This window comes from Juglans microcarpa x Juglans regia, chromosome 1D (genome assembly GCF_004785595.1).
Source record: "Juglans microcarpa x Juglans regia isolate MS1-56 chromosome 1D, Jm3101_v1.0, whole genome shotgun sequence".
NCBI lineage: Eukaryota > Viridiplantae > Streptophyta > Magnoliopsida > Fagales > Juglandaceae > Juglans > Juglans microcarpa x Juglans regia.
This window is the reverse complement of record NC_054594.1, coordinates 46,089,662-46,104,147: the sequence shown is the minus strand read 5'-3', so window position 1 is coordinate 46,104,147 and position 14,486 is coordinate 46,089,662. Positions and strand designations below refer to the sequence as shown.

Genomic DNA, 14,486 nt, shown 5'->3' with positions numbered 1-14,486 from the left:
AACATCACACTTGGTCAGACAGTATCTAGCACATGATCCCTGAATTTCAAAAGAGGACTGTCATGCCAGTTACTACAACTGTTAAACGCAACTACTATGCACCATAATCATAGGGATAGTATTAAGTTAAATCAAAACTAAAATTATGTCAGTGAAACGTTCTCCACTTGACATTAGTGTTCCCAACATCAGTGTTCCCCATAAAAAAGGTTACAGCAATAATCATTTTAATTATTTACTATGTAAGAACAAATTTCACTCAAGTAATTTAATATAGAAGTGTGCTGTATGTTCCTGATAAAAACGTTAAACAAAGTAAGCCAACTTACTGATTTTGCAGGAGACACGGGCAAACCATCAAAGATCCCCATCTTAAGTCTTGTGCCTCACAGACGCCGTATAAATGAAGCACAACTCAATTCATCCCGGCAGAGCTTTAATCCCGGGAGGATGAGACTTTCAGACACTTTTTAAGAGAGATGAATATAACATCAATACGCGAAGTTTGTTGCCCTGGTACACCTGAAGCGCTCAAGAGAGACAACTGAAAACTAGAGTATTGCACATAGAAGCACAAACCTGAAACAACCGATAAAGCCACGATTGCGGCTGTGTATGTTCGTGTGCGTATGCAAGTGTATGTTTGAAGTGGAGAAGTTCCGGTCAAATAAGCTCAACACGGCTGTAGGGAAAATTTGAGTTGAATTTTTTTCAATGTAGAGATCAAATGCTACAGGGAGAATAATACATTTCCCTGTCCTGTCTTTTCTCAAATGTAACCGAACCGAGTGTACAAATAGAGAGAAGTACCTGTAGATCTAGTGGGGATAGGACCGAAAACGGATCAATTCCGCGCAATCTTGACGCCTAGAACTTCAAAAGATTAATAGGGCCAGTAGCAAGAGAAAAATTTAGAAAGAAAATCTCAAAGCTACTGAAATTTATGTTTCAATTGCGAGACTAATTGACTGGGTTTCAGATTTTTTCGGTTCGTAGATAGATTGAATTGAATCATGATTTAGGGAACGGACAAGTATAAAATGAATTAAATAAATAAAGGAAGAGAGATAGCTGGGACCATGAGCCTGGTGGGGTTTCGGATTACCTATGGGTGGGGGGATTCCGGAGAGGGAGGTGTAGCGAAGGCTGAGCTCGGGGGGATGGATCGCTTTTGCTGATCGAACGGAGAAGAAGAAAGTGGAAAACCCGTGGGCCGTGGCTGGAGCTCTCGGCAAAAGTGGCTGATGCACTTTTTTATTTTTTTTATTTTCTGGGCGATGTACCTTTCTTGTTTACTATTTTATCTTTTCTTTTCTTTTTTTTTCGCAGAAACATGCTACTCGGTTTTGACGTGTATTTTTCATTCAAATGGTTGTGATATAAATTATTTAAAATATACAATATCAACTGCAGTCTCATAGTAATTCCGACGAAATTTCTAGCTGCTTTAATTTTTTTTTTTTTTCATATAATTAATAGGACAGCGGATATATTAATATCTACCGCATCAATAATATTAATTGATATATACCAGCTATTATTAAATTTAAAATATTAAGATTTATGAATAACAATATTTTGAGCTAGCCATGGCTATTTATTGTATAAAATAATTTCAAGCATTGGCATCGGATCGAGTAATTTCTAATTGAATTTTTTATAAGAGAAATTATAGTTACAGTTATAAGTGTATGAGCGTTGTGCAATTTTTTAGAAATAAATAAATAAATATAGAACTCACAATAAAAAATTAATTAATTTTTTAATAGTAAACCTATTATTTTTTAAAACGATTGCACGATACTTGCATACTTTACAAGTATATGTAACATTACTCTTATTATTATTATGTTTTCTTAATTTTTCTCTTGTGATCAAGTGATTGATAGATAAAGAAAAATATCAATTAGTTTTTCAATTTTTTCAAACCATTCAATGAAGTGATAAAAATAGTAATAATTAAAGTGATAATTAGAAGACAATAGCAATAAGAGATGAATAGTGCTATATGTATTTACAATTTTATTTATAATATTTATTTTGTTAATTTTTTTCTTTAATTCAGGTTTTAGATTTTAAATTTTATAATTTTTAATATATTAATAACTGACGTATGTAAAATTAAATTATTTATAAATTTTTTTTAAATATATTTAACATTTTTCATAAAATATAATTGTTAAAAAATTTATCTGCAAGCAGTTCCACTGGTTGGCCCAACATTTGCAGCACAGACAGGATAATATCGGACTCTCTTACACTGCAAATATCATTTTTACGTACACACTGTGCACGATTATTATCCTCTTATACACCAGCCTTACACAATCATCTCACGTTGTTACCACAGCAGTTAAAAATCTAAATATATATGAATTTGGAGAATCAACCCAATCATTGCTGACATGACAAATATTTTCTGATTTTGTAAAGCCTAAACAAGCAAGAAAATCAATCAATTTCAAAATTTAGTGGGCAATTACAAACAACCCAACTTGATAGCATATCCCTTACCAAGCTTCCTGTGTCTTTTAAATTGACAAATATCCACTTTCAATATATAATATATATAGCAATTCTGCTATAGGTATCCGTTATTGGGTAGCTGTTGCAGAATTGTGTGACATGTCACATTTATATTATTATTTTAATTTAAAAAAAAAAACAAAAATTCGATTTCGGAAATCCTTCTCATTTAGGTGCCAAATTCATCCCTATTTTACATCTCAAAACTTTTCTTCATCCTCTTTATTCCTTGGCCATATGAGCAAAGAGCCAAAGTCTTCATACGTCAGTATGTGGGGTTTAGAAATTTTTGTTAAAAATAATTTACTTTTTCTTAGTAAAAATTGATTAATGAATAATTAATGCATAGAAAAAAATAGACAAATGTTAGCAAATATCTTTGGATAATATATCTCATATTAATAAACACTTCAAATCATTTTTTTTTTTTTATAAATGATTCATCCGAACATTGAAATTAAATTTTAGATAATGATTTATAGTAGAAATGGTTTTTTTTGAATATTGAAATTAAATTTTAGATAATAATGTATAATTGCATTAAATAAAAAAACAATATTTTTATTGGAATTTTTTGTGAAGTTTCTACAAATTATCAAAAATCCAATATTTTAAATCTTGAAACTTCCTATTTTTCCAGAAAATATTTATTTGAATATTGAAATCAAATTTTAGATAATAATGCATAGTTGCAGTATTGAAAATAATTGTTGTTCTAATTTGAAAAGAGAAGACCTTCTAATTGTGCAATATTTTAATTTGATATTTGAACAAGTTTCTAAGATTAAAAAAAAAGTAAAATGATTAGAAAAAAAAAAATGCAAGAGACCCAAATTATAAAATAGGAAAAATGAATATAATTCAGGAACAATATAAAATTGCATCAGAACCTCGCATTTATCAATATTCCCACCATGCATTTTTCTTAGTTAAAATGATGTTTAACCAAGAAACTAATAGTTGCAGTCAACTAATATCTATTACCATATATTTACGAAGAAAGTGCTCAATGAACCTGAAAATTATTAAGTAAATTAAAGAAAATCCACAAGATTTATCACAACAAATATGAAATGCATTGGCTCAAAGCTTTATTTTGGATGGTGAATAGTGATTGACGAGATGAAGTTTTATTTGATAAACATGGAAACCAATAAACTCTAATCAACAACCAGAACGCTGGAAAATCACGAATAGATTAAACCTTTGGCACCTCAATAAGGAAAAAAAATGAACCCAAACATTCAATGACCAAAATGTAACATCTTCCAAAAATACGAATCCATAGGAATTTGATATCTAAAATTCAAATCAATTGCAAAAACATTCTTCGTATGATATAGTGCTTTTATGAAACATGATATTACAAGTTTTCCATATTATAGGTTTGGAAGGTGAGATGAGAATTTTACTTTTTGTTTTGAAGTTTAAAATATTATGTTTTAATATTATTATTGTTTCGAGATTTGAAAATGTGTATTGAGATTTGAAAAAGTTGAATTGTTTATTATATTTTATATGGAGATTTGAAAAAAGTGTAATGATAAGATGAGATGAGAATTTTATGCTTTGTCTCGTGCCCCAAACCAAATTTTGAATTCACACTTTGTTCTCTCACAATTTCAAAGTATGAATCTACCCATTTTACTGCATACTTGTTTGAAAATGATATTATCAGTCAAATTTCTTGCGTTCACACCCCACAATTGAATGATGTGGTTTGAGTGTAGAAATCATCACCACAGCAAAATTGGCTTATTGGCGCGACGACCTTTGCCGCAATCATTATGAAAAATTGTTGTGAAAGAGCAATATTGGTAAAACACCACGGCCGCATGTCTGTAGATAAAAAAAAAAAAACCCCAACTTCAGTATGAAATTCGGCAAAAGTTCTATTTGTCGCAAATGTATAGTTATTACAGCAATGCCAGTCGTTGCTAATAACAAGAAAATCTGACAGAAATACCTCCATCAAGCCATTCAACATCACACCAGAAACTAAATACCCGCGCTGATATGTTGCGACAAAAGATGTTATGCATCAAGAATTTTTCTGGCTATTTCCTTTATACTACAATGGCTAATTGCTGCAATAGATTATAGTGGCAGCTTATGTCGCCACAAAAACTCAATCTCAAACAAATGGACAACGTCAAAACAAGAGGCTAACGAAGACTTATTTCATGGTAAATTGGTAGTATTAACGAGCTGCTATTGCTGACGAAACACAATTACTGCAACTAGACATCATTAAAAAAAATATATATTGACAAAAAGTTTCGTTGAAAGTAATTTTTAGGACATTCTCATGAAATCGAATTTGTAGTTGAGATATATCATCAATGTCGTGATTTAACAACGAGAATATTCATTGAAAATACTATTATTTACGATTATTTGTTGCTGATAAAGGTCAATTTCCTCACAGAAGGTAATAGAACTAGAACACTCCACCTCATATACAAAATGTTTGTTGGGTTACATTGTCCTTAATAATATTAGTTATAATTACATATAAGTCACCTTTAATGCCCATATTTATTACTCCTTTTATTGTTTTTTAATTTTTTAATTTATTTTTATTTAATAGTTAAGGAAGTGATTATTAGTGAAGTTGTATATTTTTTTAATTTTTTCTTAATGATTAAAGATGCTAAAAAAATACTTAAGAAAATAATAAAAAAATAAATATTTCAAATATACTATAAAATAATAAAATAGTAGTAGAAAAATAGTAAACTTATCATTATCTATAAAATTATATAGATAAAATTATAAAAGTATAAAATCGGGTCTTCGAACTGGACAACCAAGTTTCGAAATCCAATCCCTTGTAAAAAATAATAATAATTAAAAAAAAACCTCATTAAACTGTAAAGATTATTCTTTTTTTCTCGGCAACTGTAAAGATTATTCAACCCAAAAGATTGTTGATGATTGCTTATTCATTTTTATAAAAAAAAAAAAAAAAAATTTGTCTAAAAAATGAGATATGAATAGTAATAAAATGGATTATAAATAATAATAAAATTTATAAATTAAAATTAATAAATAATAATAAATAATAATAAGATGAATTGAGATAAGTTATAAATAGAAACCGGGTCCGAGTATTGACCGCTTCCTCTGTTAGTGCGAAAAAGTCGGGCGTCTCTTCGTGCATACCGACAAACGGCGAATCGGCGCTATCAGAGCTGTCCAGCAGAACTAACGCACTGAGTCCGAATTAACTCTGACGTAGCCAAGTACTTAAGCGGTTAAGCCATCGCCGTCCAAATCTTCTCCGGAACCAGACAGTCAATTCCCTTCTTATTCATCGCCATCAGACCTCCCTTCAAAGGAAGGCCAAAGATGAATAATCCACTAGATCAAGCCGCAGACCCGTTCTCTGCATTCCCTACTCTCCAGTTCATTCCATGTCCACCCCCAGTAAACCCTAACTTCAGTCCTAATCCTAATCCTAATTCGAGTCTCCATAATCCAACCAACACTCGAATCCCAAACCCTTTCCCTGCATCAACGAACAACCTTCTATCGTTCACAGTTCCCAAGAAGCGAAGGCGAGGCCGGCCTCAACGCAAAGCGACGTCGTTTCTTATTCCTCCCATCCCCACCTCCCATCCCCAACCTTACTCTCAACGGCAATAATGGTCCTATTTCTTCTACTACTTCAATTTTAGCTTCTTCTTTCAGACCCAATGTAGAAACACCTAGTTCGTTACCACAAAGGGCACCCGATACCTCTGACGAGATAATTGTGATAAATAAAGAATCCACGGGCGAGGCCTTGATTGCGCTGTCAGCTGGGTTTCCCGCAGATTCACTCACCGAGGAGGAAATTGACGCTGGGGTTGTCCCTGTTATCGGAGGGATTGAACAGGTCAATTACATTCTTATTCGGAACCACATAATCGCGAAATGGCGGGAGAATGTGTCAAATTGGGTCACTAAAGAGATGGTTGGTGACGATATACCCAAACATTGCCATGCACTGTTGGATTCTACTTATAATTATCTAGTATCACATGGTTATATTAATTTTGGCGTTGCCACTGCAATCAAGGAGAAGGTCCCGGCTGAACCCAGTAGGACAAGTGTGGTTGTGATTGGTGCCGGGCTTGCAGGCCTTGCTGCCGCTCGGCAATTGCTGAGATTTGGGTTCAAGGTGACTGTTTTGGAGGGTAGGAAGCGGGCGGGCGGGCGGGTTTACACAGAGAAAATGGAAGGAGGGAATAGGCTGTGCGCGGCAGCAGATTTAGGGGGTAGTGTTTTGACTGGTATTTTAGGGAACCCACTTGGGATTTTGGCTCGACAATGGGGTTCTCCGCTTCATAAGGTGAGAGATAAGTGCCCACTATATAGTTTGGATGGAAAGCCTGTTGACCCTGATATGGATATGAAGGTGGAAACTGCTTTTAACCGTCTTTTGGACAAGGCAAGTAGGCTTAGGCAGTTAATGGGGGAGGTCTCAGTAGATGTATCTCTTGGTGCAGCATTGGAAACGTTCCGGCAGGTTTATGGGGACGCAGTGAATGCTGAAGAGATGAACTTGTTCAATTGGCATCTTGCAAATTTGGAATATGCAAATGCCGGTCTGCTTTCAAAGCTCTCCCTTGCATTTTGGGACCAAGATGATCCATATGATATGGGCGGGGACCATTGCTTCTTGCCCGGAGGGAATGGAAGGCTGGTTCAGGCTTTGGCTGAGAATGTGCCAATTTTATATGAGAAAACTGTACACACCATTAGATATGGTAGTAATGGTGTGCAGATCGTTGCAGGGAGTCAGGTCTTTGAAGGTGACATGGCTCTGTGCACCGTTCCGCTTGGGGTTCTAAAGAGTGGATCCATAAAGTTTATTCCAGAGCTGCCTCAGAGGAAGCTCGATGGGATAAAGAGGCTGGGATTTGGATTGTTGAATAAGGTTGCAATGCTATTTCCTCATGTATTTTGGGGTACGGATCTTGATACCTTTGGGCATCTTACTGGTGATCCAAGCCGTCGAGGGAGTTCTTTCTCTTTTACAGCTATGCAAATGTTGCTGGCGGTCCTCTCTTGATTGCTTTGGTAGCAGGAGAAGCGGCTCACAAGTTTGAGAGCATGCCCCCCACGGATGCTGTGATTCGCGTTCTTCAAATTCTCAAGGGTAACCTATTCTTGTTTTTCAGTTTATTTTATTTGCGCTATACTTTTTACATTTCAAATTATCCAGTTTCTGAAATATCAAATTACAAACTTAAGCAGCAAAGAACAGGCCACTATGCATTTTCCAGTTATTGTCTGTGTCCATTATGCCTACTATTTAAGTCTTTCAGAGTTAATTGTAAACCTTCTTATGTTTTCAAGTTATTCTAAACAAATTCTTGGTGATGCTATTTACTTTTCCGTACATGGCAAGATTTTTTTGTACTGCAGAAATAGAGTATTACAACAACAATACTTTCTTGGATGAGGAGGTTTTTTCATCCTAATCACAAAAGTTTCAGCTAAAATATCTGAATATTACTTGTAAAAAAAATATATATATATATACTTATAAAAAATATTAATTGTGAGATATATTTTCCAAATTGGGTGTAAATGCATGCAGGTATCTATGAACCACAAGGAATCAATGTCCCGGAGCCTATCCAAACAGTTTGTACCAGGTGGGGTGGTGATCCTTTCAGTCTGGGTTCTTACTCTAATGTTGCAGTTGGCGCATCAGGAGATGATTATGATATTTTAGCAGAAAGTGTGGGAGATGGAAGGCTTTTCTTTGCAGGGGAAGCCACCACTAGGCGATACCCTGCAACTATGCACGGAGCTTTTCTCAGTGGGTTAAGAGAAGCTGCAAATATGGCTCACTATGCTAATGCTCGGATTGTGAGAAAAAAGGTTGATAGGAGCCGATCAAAAAATGCCCATTCTTATGCTTCCCTTCTTGCAGATTTATTTAGGGAACCTGATTTAGAATTTGGTAGCTTTTCTATTATTTTTGATCGGAAGAATTCTGATCCCAAGTCAGCAGCAATTTTGAGGGTGACATTTACTGAGCCTCGTAAGAGGAGTCATGATGGCTCAAAACCAGATCAACAGCATTCAAATAAGTTACTTTTTCAGCAGCTTCAGTCACATTTTAATCACCAACAGCAGCTTCATGTCTACACTTTGTTATCAAGGCAACAGGTGCTTGAACTGAGAGAGGTGAGAGGTGGTGATGAAATGAGGTTGAATTACCTCTGTGACAAGTTGGGAGTGAAGCTGGTGGGAAGAAAGGGTCTGGGACCTACTGCTGATTCTGTGATTGCTTTAATTAAAGTGGAGAGGGGTAATCGAAAACCTGCTTCAACTGCTTTGGCTCTCAAATCAGGTGTGTGGTTGGAACTTTGCTTTTGTAAACCGTACTACTACTGTATTTAGTTGTTTTGGATCTTAAAATATTTATTTCGTGATCATGGAAAAGGGACATCGAAGCTGAAAACAGGCAGTTTGAAGCAAAAAATGGTGAGGTATGAGTTGATCATCTTGAAAACTTCCAATTGCCTATTGTTTTTGGCAAGTTTAAGTTACAATCATGGCATGCCAATTGCTTAAAAATATCAAATGTGTTTTTAACATAAATGATTTTAAAATAATATATTGTCTCTGGTAATTTTGCCCAGAAAGGCTAAAATAGTGCGCGGCAGCAATGGAATGGCAAGCCCTGCTAATTCAAATGTTGCAAATGGAAAATTTTCTGGGGAGACTAGCATGTCAGAGGGAACTAGGAGCACTGATAAAATGCTTATTGACACTCTTGGTTCAGGTAAAATGTAGAGGGTGCATTTCTTTTCTTTTTAAAGAAAAGAAAGTCTCAACATTTTTCTCTCTTTTTGTATGTTCGTTCTACCATTTCCTAATATAATATGGTTACATGCTTATGTCATCGACTGTGGTAGTGACTTTATTTTCATGTTGTTTTAGAGGGGACCCTGGTTGATCTGAGTCTCCGTTCTTTCTTTTCGCTTTCCTAAAGCATTTAGTCTTTCTCCCTGATCTATCTTCTGTGATTAGTTTTTCAGAATGTAGTGCGGGTACAAGGTTATATTTTTCACCGCAGCAGTGGCTTCACGTCCTTCCATTTTTGAAATACTGGTGGTAGCCATAAACTGCAGAAAACAATGTTATAAGAGTTTTACTATGTTTATTTTGGCTTTTCTGGAAGACAAAACAGAATGATGTCTTTTATAGAATCAAATGTGACTGTTTAGTTGCAATTTTTTTTTTTTTTGGTAGATAATCTTACATCAATTTTAATTTTTTGTTAGGGCAAAATCAAGGTGACATGTATAAGCAGTGAGTAGGGTGCCTTGAGAGGTGAGATGTGATAAACTATTATTGACTTGGTTGGTTATGTTAGATCTGTTCTGCTCTTCTTCTTTTTGATAAGTAAGCTTTCTGTTCTTTTCTTATGGAGAACTAATCTTTTTGTCTGTGAATGCTTAGCCAAAAATTTATCAAAGGTTTTACTCCTCTTCCCCTGTGGATCCGTGATCAAGTATTTTGCCAGCCTCGAAATAGTTTACTCATAATCTTTAAGCTGTATAGCCAGTGTTTTTGTGAGCTGGATGAATATGTCACTGCCAATTGAGGAGGACCGCACTGCTGCTGGTTGGCTTCTCTGCCGAGAAGTGACAAATGCAAAATGAAAGTGAAAATTGAGCAAGAGTATACGTTGGACAGGATTTCAAGCCACCTTCTCAAGATGCATGTAAAGTGATGGGAGCTTGTGATCAGATCAGAGTGTTTGGCTAGGCCAATGGTGAAGCCGATGAAAGCAATGCATTGCTGCTCCAGTAATACCAACCGGCCAAGAAGTTTGTTGCCAAGATGATTGTGCAGCGGATAAACGATGCCGATGGATGAGCCTTTACCATAAGACCCAGAGTTATTTACAGGTGGAATGAGAGAGGGGCCATGATTGGCTTTACAATGGGGACAGTTGCCTTCGTGTCGAGAAGCATTATGTTTGTACAAAAATTATTGAATTTCGGTCTCGTGCCTTATTATAATTATTATTTATATATTTAATATTTTGAATGCTCTTACTTTCAAGTCTTGTTTCAAGCTATTGTCAGGTTAATGAGTTGTCAATCAAACCTTACTTCCATAATTTCAGGGAATAAAAAAAAAAAAAAAAAGAAAAGTTGCCTAGAAGAATTAAACACTTGACGTGTTATTTTCACCGATTTCTTTTCCACCCTAGATTTTAATATCCACCCTAGATTTTAATATCGACTATATTTTATGAGTACTGCTATTCATAAGTTTCACACACAATTTTTTTTTTTAATTTTTTTTGGTTATGTTATTCTTAAAACAATTGAATTCTTCTATTTATCATCCATATATCACAAAAATAATTCACAACTCATTTCAACTCATCTCACTATTATTCATTACTATTTATCAACTTTAACACATAAATCTTATTACTATTCACAATCCATCTCAACTCATCTTCGAATCCAAACGACACCTAAGACTATTGCTGTGATAAAGATTTCAAGGAGGATTTGGGGGAAAGGGTAGAAGGAATGAGAAGAAGCCACCAAAGACATAGCAATCGCTGCTTACAACTTCAAAAATGTTAGGACACCAAAAGAACCAAATGCACGTCAAAGCTAAGCATCAACTTTCGCGAGCCAACTCCAATATGTCATATATAGTCGCCATCTTTCTTGACAAAACTCGATCTCTGAACAAGGAAATGCACTCTATATCTGTACAATTGGTGGTGCACTGCAGACAGCATGTGCCACCTATTATCTCATCATTCAACATTGTGCCAAAAACAAATTCGAGTAATAGAATCTTATGGTTAAGGGCAGCAGCATCAAATACATTGCAGCACTTTTGCACAAATGGTTGTTTACCTTCCGAAGCCTCCTTACACAAAAGGCATAATTCTAAAGTTAGGGATGGCACATCCCCGATAGTACTGAAAATCCACATTATCTTCCAATGGTACACTGGTAAAATCACCATCCCACCACATTCTTGTTCTATAACAAGCTTATGAGAAGGGATTTTTATTTTCACCCTTAATATCACCCAAAATGAGTTTCTCATAGCACCATAAACCTTTTGTATGTAATCTTCATCCAGAGATAATTATAGAGTAATAAACAGCAGTATACACAAGTAAAGCTGTTCAGTAGCCGAGTGTGGCCTAACTAAAGCACTTCTGCATTGTATACGTCTCTACGATTGTCCAGATTATCAGCCCCTTGCAACCACTCCTTCAATTTGGCTTCTTTATCGGCTTTGAAGTCGTCAAAATTTTCTGCACCAGACAATAAATTATGATTTATTAAGCTGACATCACTCTCTTCTTCTTCTTGTAGTGGCTCATCTTCAATCCGACTTGACAAGGGTAGCTCATCTACTTCCACATCTGGCAAAGATGAGCTAGTACTAGCAGATGCCGCTGACAGTGTTGGAGTAGGATATGGCAGCAGCTTCTCACCCTCATTCTGTATTGACTCTTTGGGATCAAGCTGTGGCCACTTGAAATTGCTAGCCTTTTTTTTTGCCGACTTAAATACGGATGAAAAATAACTACCCTTTCTTTCGTTATCTTCTTGGGAATAAACTGCACTACTACCCCAAGTGGTTGGTTCCCAAGAGATGGTTCTTCCCATCTGAAAACCTGAAACCGGATTATGGATTAACCCTCTTCTAGGTTGTTTTGTTGATATGATCACTAGAGATTTTTTGATGTCTCTAATCATCTCATCGGCAATGGGGAATCCGCATTCTTTCATCGACCTCACTGTGGTGATAGAATCCTCTGAATCTTCGGTGTGCAAAGTCATTTCTCGAGACTTCTCCACAACATTATTCTTGAGATTAATGACGTTGGGCACCGCATTTTGAGTATGCTGCTGAATGTAGAAAAGCCCTACTGATGGTTCATTTGCAATGTATTTAATCATCTCTGCCAAGCATTCAGTTATCTCCACAAAGCCATCAACAGTAGAGAACTCATGCATCTTTTCCAAGGTAATGGCAGTTCATCACTGGTTTTACCAAAAAAAAAAAAAAAAGTTACACAAAGCAAATGTATTTCGAAGAGGGACAAACAGGAGAGTGAACTGAAAGTGATAGGGAGTCCTTAGTTGTAATCACGGCATTCCTCCGCCATAAGCGAGGGTTTAGTAGTAAATTACGGGGTGCCGTCCTCTTAGCCAAAAAAAAAAAAATGAAAGTAATAGGGGCATATATATTATTTAAGTATCTTCCATCTTGACTAATGATTGAAATAATTAGCTATTGGCCCCTGTAGAATTAAAATGAAAAAAACTTGTAATCATATCCAATAGTGGCCCCCATTCAGGTGCCTCACATGTTTTGCCAAATGAAGGATTCGACGACTTGATCCAAAAATTAAAGTCATATGGAAATGATAAGTGGTTTCACTTTAACATTGAACTTTACTATGGAGAAATCTATGAATGTGAATGTATCAGCTTGTATCAGATAGAGGTTTTCTCATGTATCTAGGAAAAAAATGGAAGTAGCGTTACAATATGACAGACTCCATTTTGGATGGGACTCACCACACACCTGTCTAGTGTAGCATTACTTCATACATGGAGCTTTTTCACTATGCAGTATGTAATCATTGTATACATATCCTGTAGAAAATTATTCTCACTTTCAGATAAAAAATCTAGCACCTATGAGAATTCATAAAGATCACTTCTTACATTCAAATTCGGTGGTCAAATGTCTTATTTGTAGGGGTATTAAGCATTGTAGGGACATTAAGCAAGCCGTTCTCGGAAAATAATATGTTTTAACCCTTTATAGCAGGTTTGGCACCATCGAGAAATTTGAGGCTGGAAATGCAAATTTAGTGAAATCTTGATTTTCTTTTGTTTAGTTATATAATGTGTGTGTGTGTGTGTGTGTGTGTGTGAACTATGAAAATCTCTTTTCCTTTTTTCTTTCAACAGAACAATTCCCCTCTCCGTTTAGATCCTATCGTTTATATTTATCTGTCCTCCGTATTTTTTACTTTCCCTGAAAGGATAATAAAATATTAGTATATCATACTCTTTTTTGTAAGTATATCATACTAATCCATTTACCCAAAATCTCACCTTTTTGCAACTTTTTGTTTCGTTTGAATTAGTAGTTTGTATGCGTTCAAGAAAACTATCAAAACAAATTCACGGCTAGAAATTTTCAAGTATTACAGGTGGGTTTGATGTTGGAACTTAAGAAATCTTCTTAAGTTCCAACATCAAACACCTCGATTTCTCTTTCCCACAAAGACTCGACTCATCTCAACAGGTATTTTGCAATAATTCAAGGAAAATATCTTATCTTTATGATGTAAACTTCAATATAACAAAAAAACTTTAGTTCTAGACTTCTCCCGTAGGGAAAAAAAGGGCCTGAGCATGAAGATGATGCATTTAAATCAATACCCACCTGTAAATTATACACAATACTAACAAATCAGGTCTCAAATTTGTGTTTCTTATCCAATAGAATATTGGAGTGTAGAAGCGGAGAAATTAGAGAGCGAATCCAATAAATTTATAATGCGAAAGAGAGGGCAATAATGACTCACAGGAAACCCTAGAAGGCCAGTTGTTTCCGCGCAAGCATCATCGAGTTCTTTTCTTTTGCTCTCTTTTTCTTTTTCACGTATGGCACTTTCTTTTTAAGCTTTCCTGAAGGCCAAGCAGACGGATGCAGGAATCAGGATTGCAACTGGAGGAAGCTTCTTCGTTCTTTCTCATCTATATCGGCGTCTCTTTCCCTGTCTGTTGTACAAGTTACATCAGCTCAGCGAACACTTGCACCGCATAGGTACCTGTTCAATTTATTAATCATTCGTTTGATTGCGCAGTTTAGAATAGGAAAATGATTTATATGTAATATTTTTTACGTCATCTTATATAATTATTTTTAAATGAAAGCTT

The 14,486-nt window shown here is 35.3% G+C and overlaps 3 protein-coding genes across 12 annotated transcripts in view; 1 reads left to right on the top strand and 2 right to left on the bottom strand.

Annotated features, from left to right (window-relative positions):
* Positions 1–14,486, bottom strand: part of LOC121263599 (exocyst complex component SEC8-like) — a 36,392-nt gene that overhangs the window by 21,636 nt on the left and 270 nt on the right. Inside the window, exons 1-4 of one of the 5 annotated variants that reach the window (XM_041166600.1) lie at positions 1,106–1,329; positions 811–867; positions 580–682; positions 330–466 (exon numbers count right to left, since the gene is read on the bottom strand). In XM_041166600.1, the coding sequence (XP_041022534.1) occupies positions 330–371 (42 nt within the window). In that variant the 5' untranslated portion in view covers positions 372–466; positions 580–682; positions 811–867; positions 1,106–1,329. Of the gene's footprint in view, positions 1–329; positions 467–579; positions 1,330–14,486 lie in introns of those variants that run through there. The other 4 variants (XM_041166578.1, XM_041166585.1, XM_041166592.1 and 1 more) reach the window with 4 other exon arrangements.
* LOC121263647 (protein FLOWERING LOCUS D-like) lies at positions 2,689–10,611 on the top strand. Its single transcript, XM_041166674.1, is given in 9 exon segments — positions 2,689–2,699; positions 5,638–6,132; positions 6,134–7,532; positions 7,535–7,672; positions 8,117–8,878; positions 8,972–9,017; positions 9,171–9,313; positions 9,816–9,864; positions 9,994–10,611. Coding segments are annotated over 7 exon segments (2,775 nt in total). The 5' UTR covers positions 2,689–2,699; positions 5,638–5,877; the 3' UTR covers positions 9,848–9,864; positions 9,994–10,611.
* Positions 11,104–14,358, bottom strand: LOC121263686. Of its 6 annotated transcripts, none has more exons than XM_041166749.1 (3): positions 14,132–14,358; positions 13,110–13,187; positions 11,104–12,573 (listed from the first exon to the last, which is right to left on the bottom strand). In XM_041166749.1, exon 3 carries the CDS (start codon positions 12,540–12,542, stop codon positions 11,724–11,726), a length of 819 nt encoding a protein of 272 aa, XP_041022683.1. In that variant the 5' UTR covers positions 12,543–12,573; positions 13,110–13,187; positions 14,132–14,358; the 3' UTR covers positions 11,104–11,723. The 6 variants fall into 6 exon arrangements, with proteins under 6 accessions (XP_041022683.1, XP_041022661.1, XP_041022691.1 ...); XM_041166727.1 differs by having other exon boundaries at positions 11,104–12,569; XM_041166757.1 differs by having other exon boundaries at positions 13,117–13,187.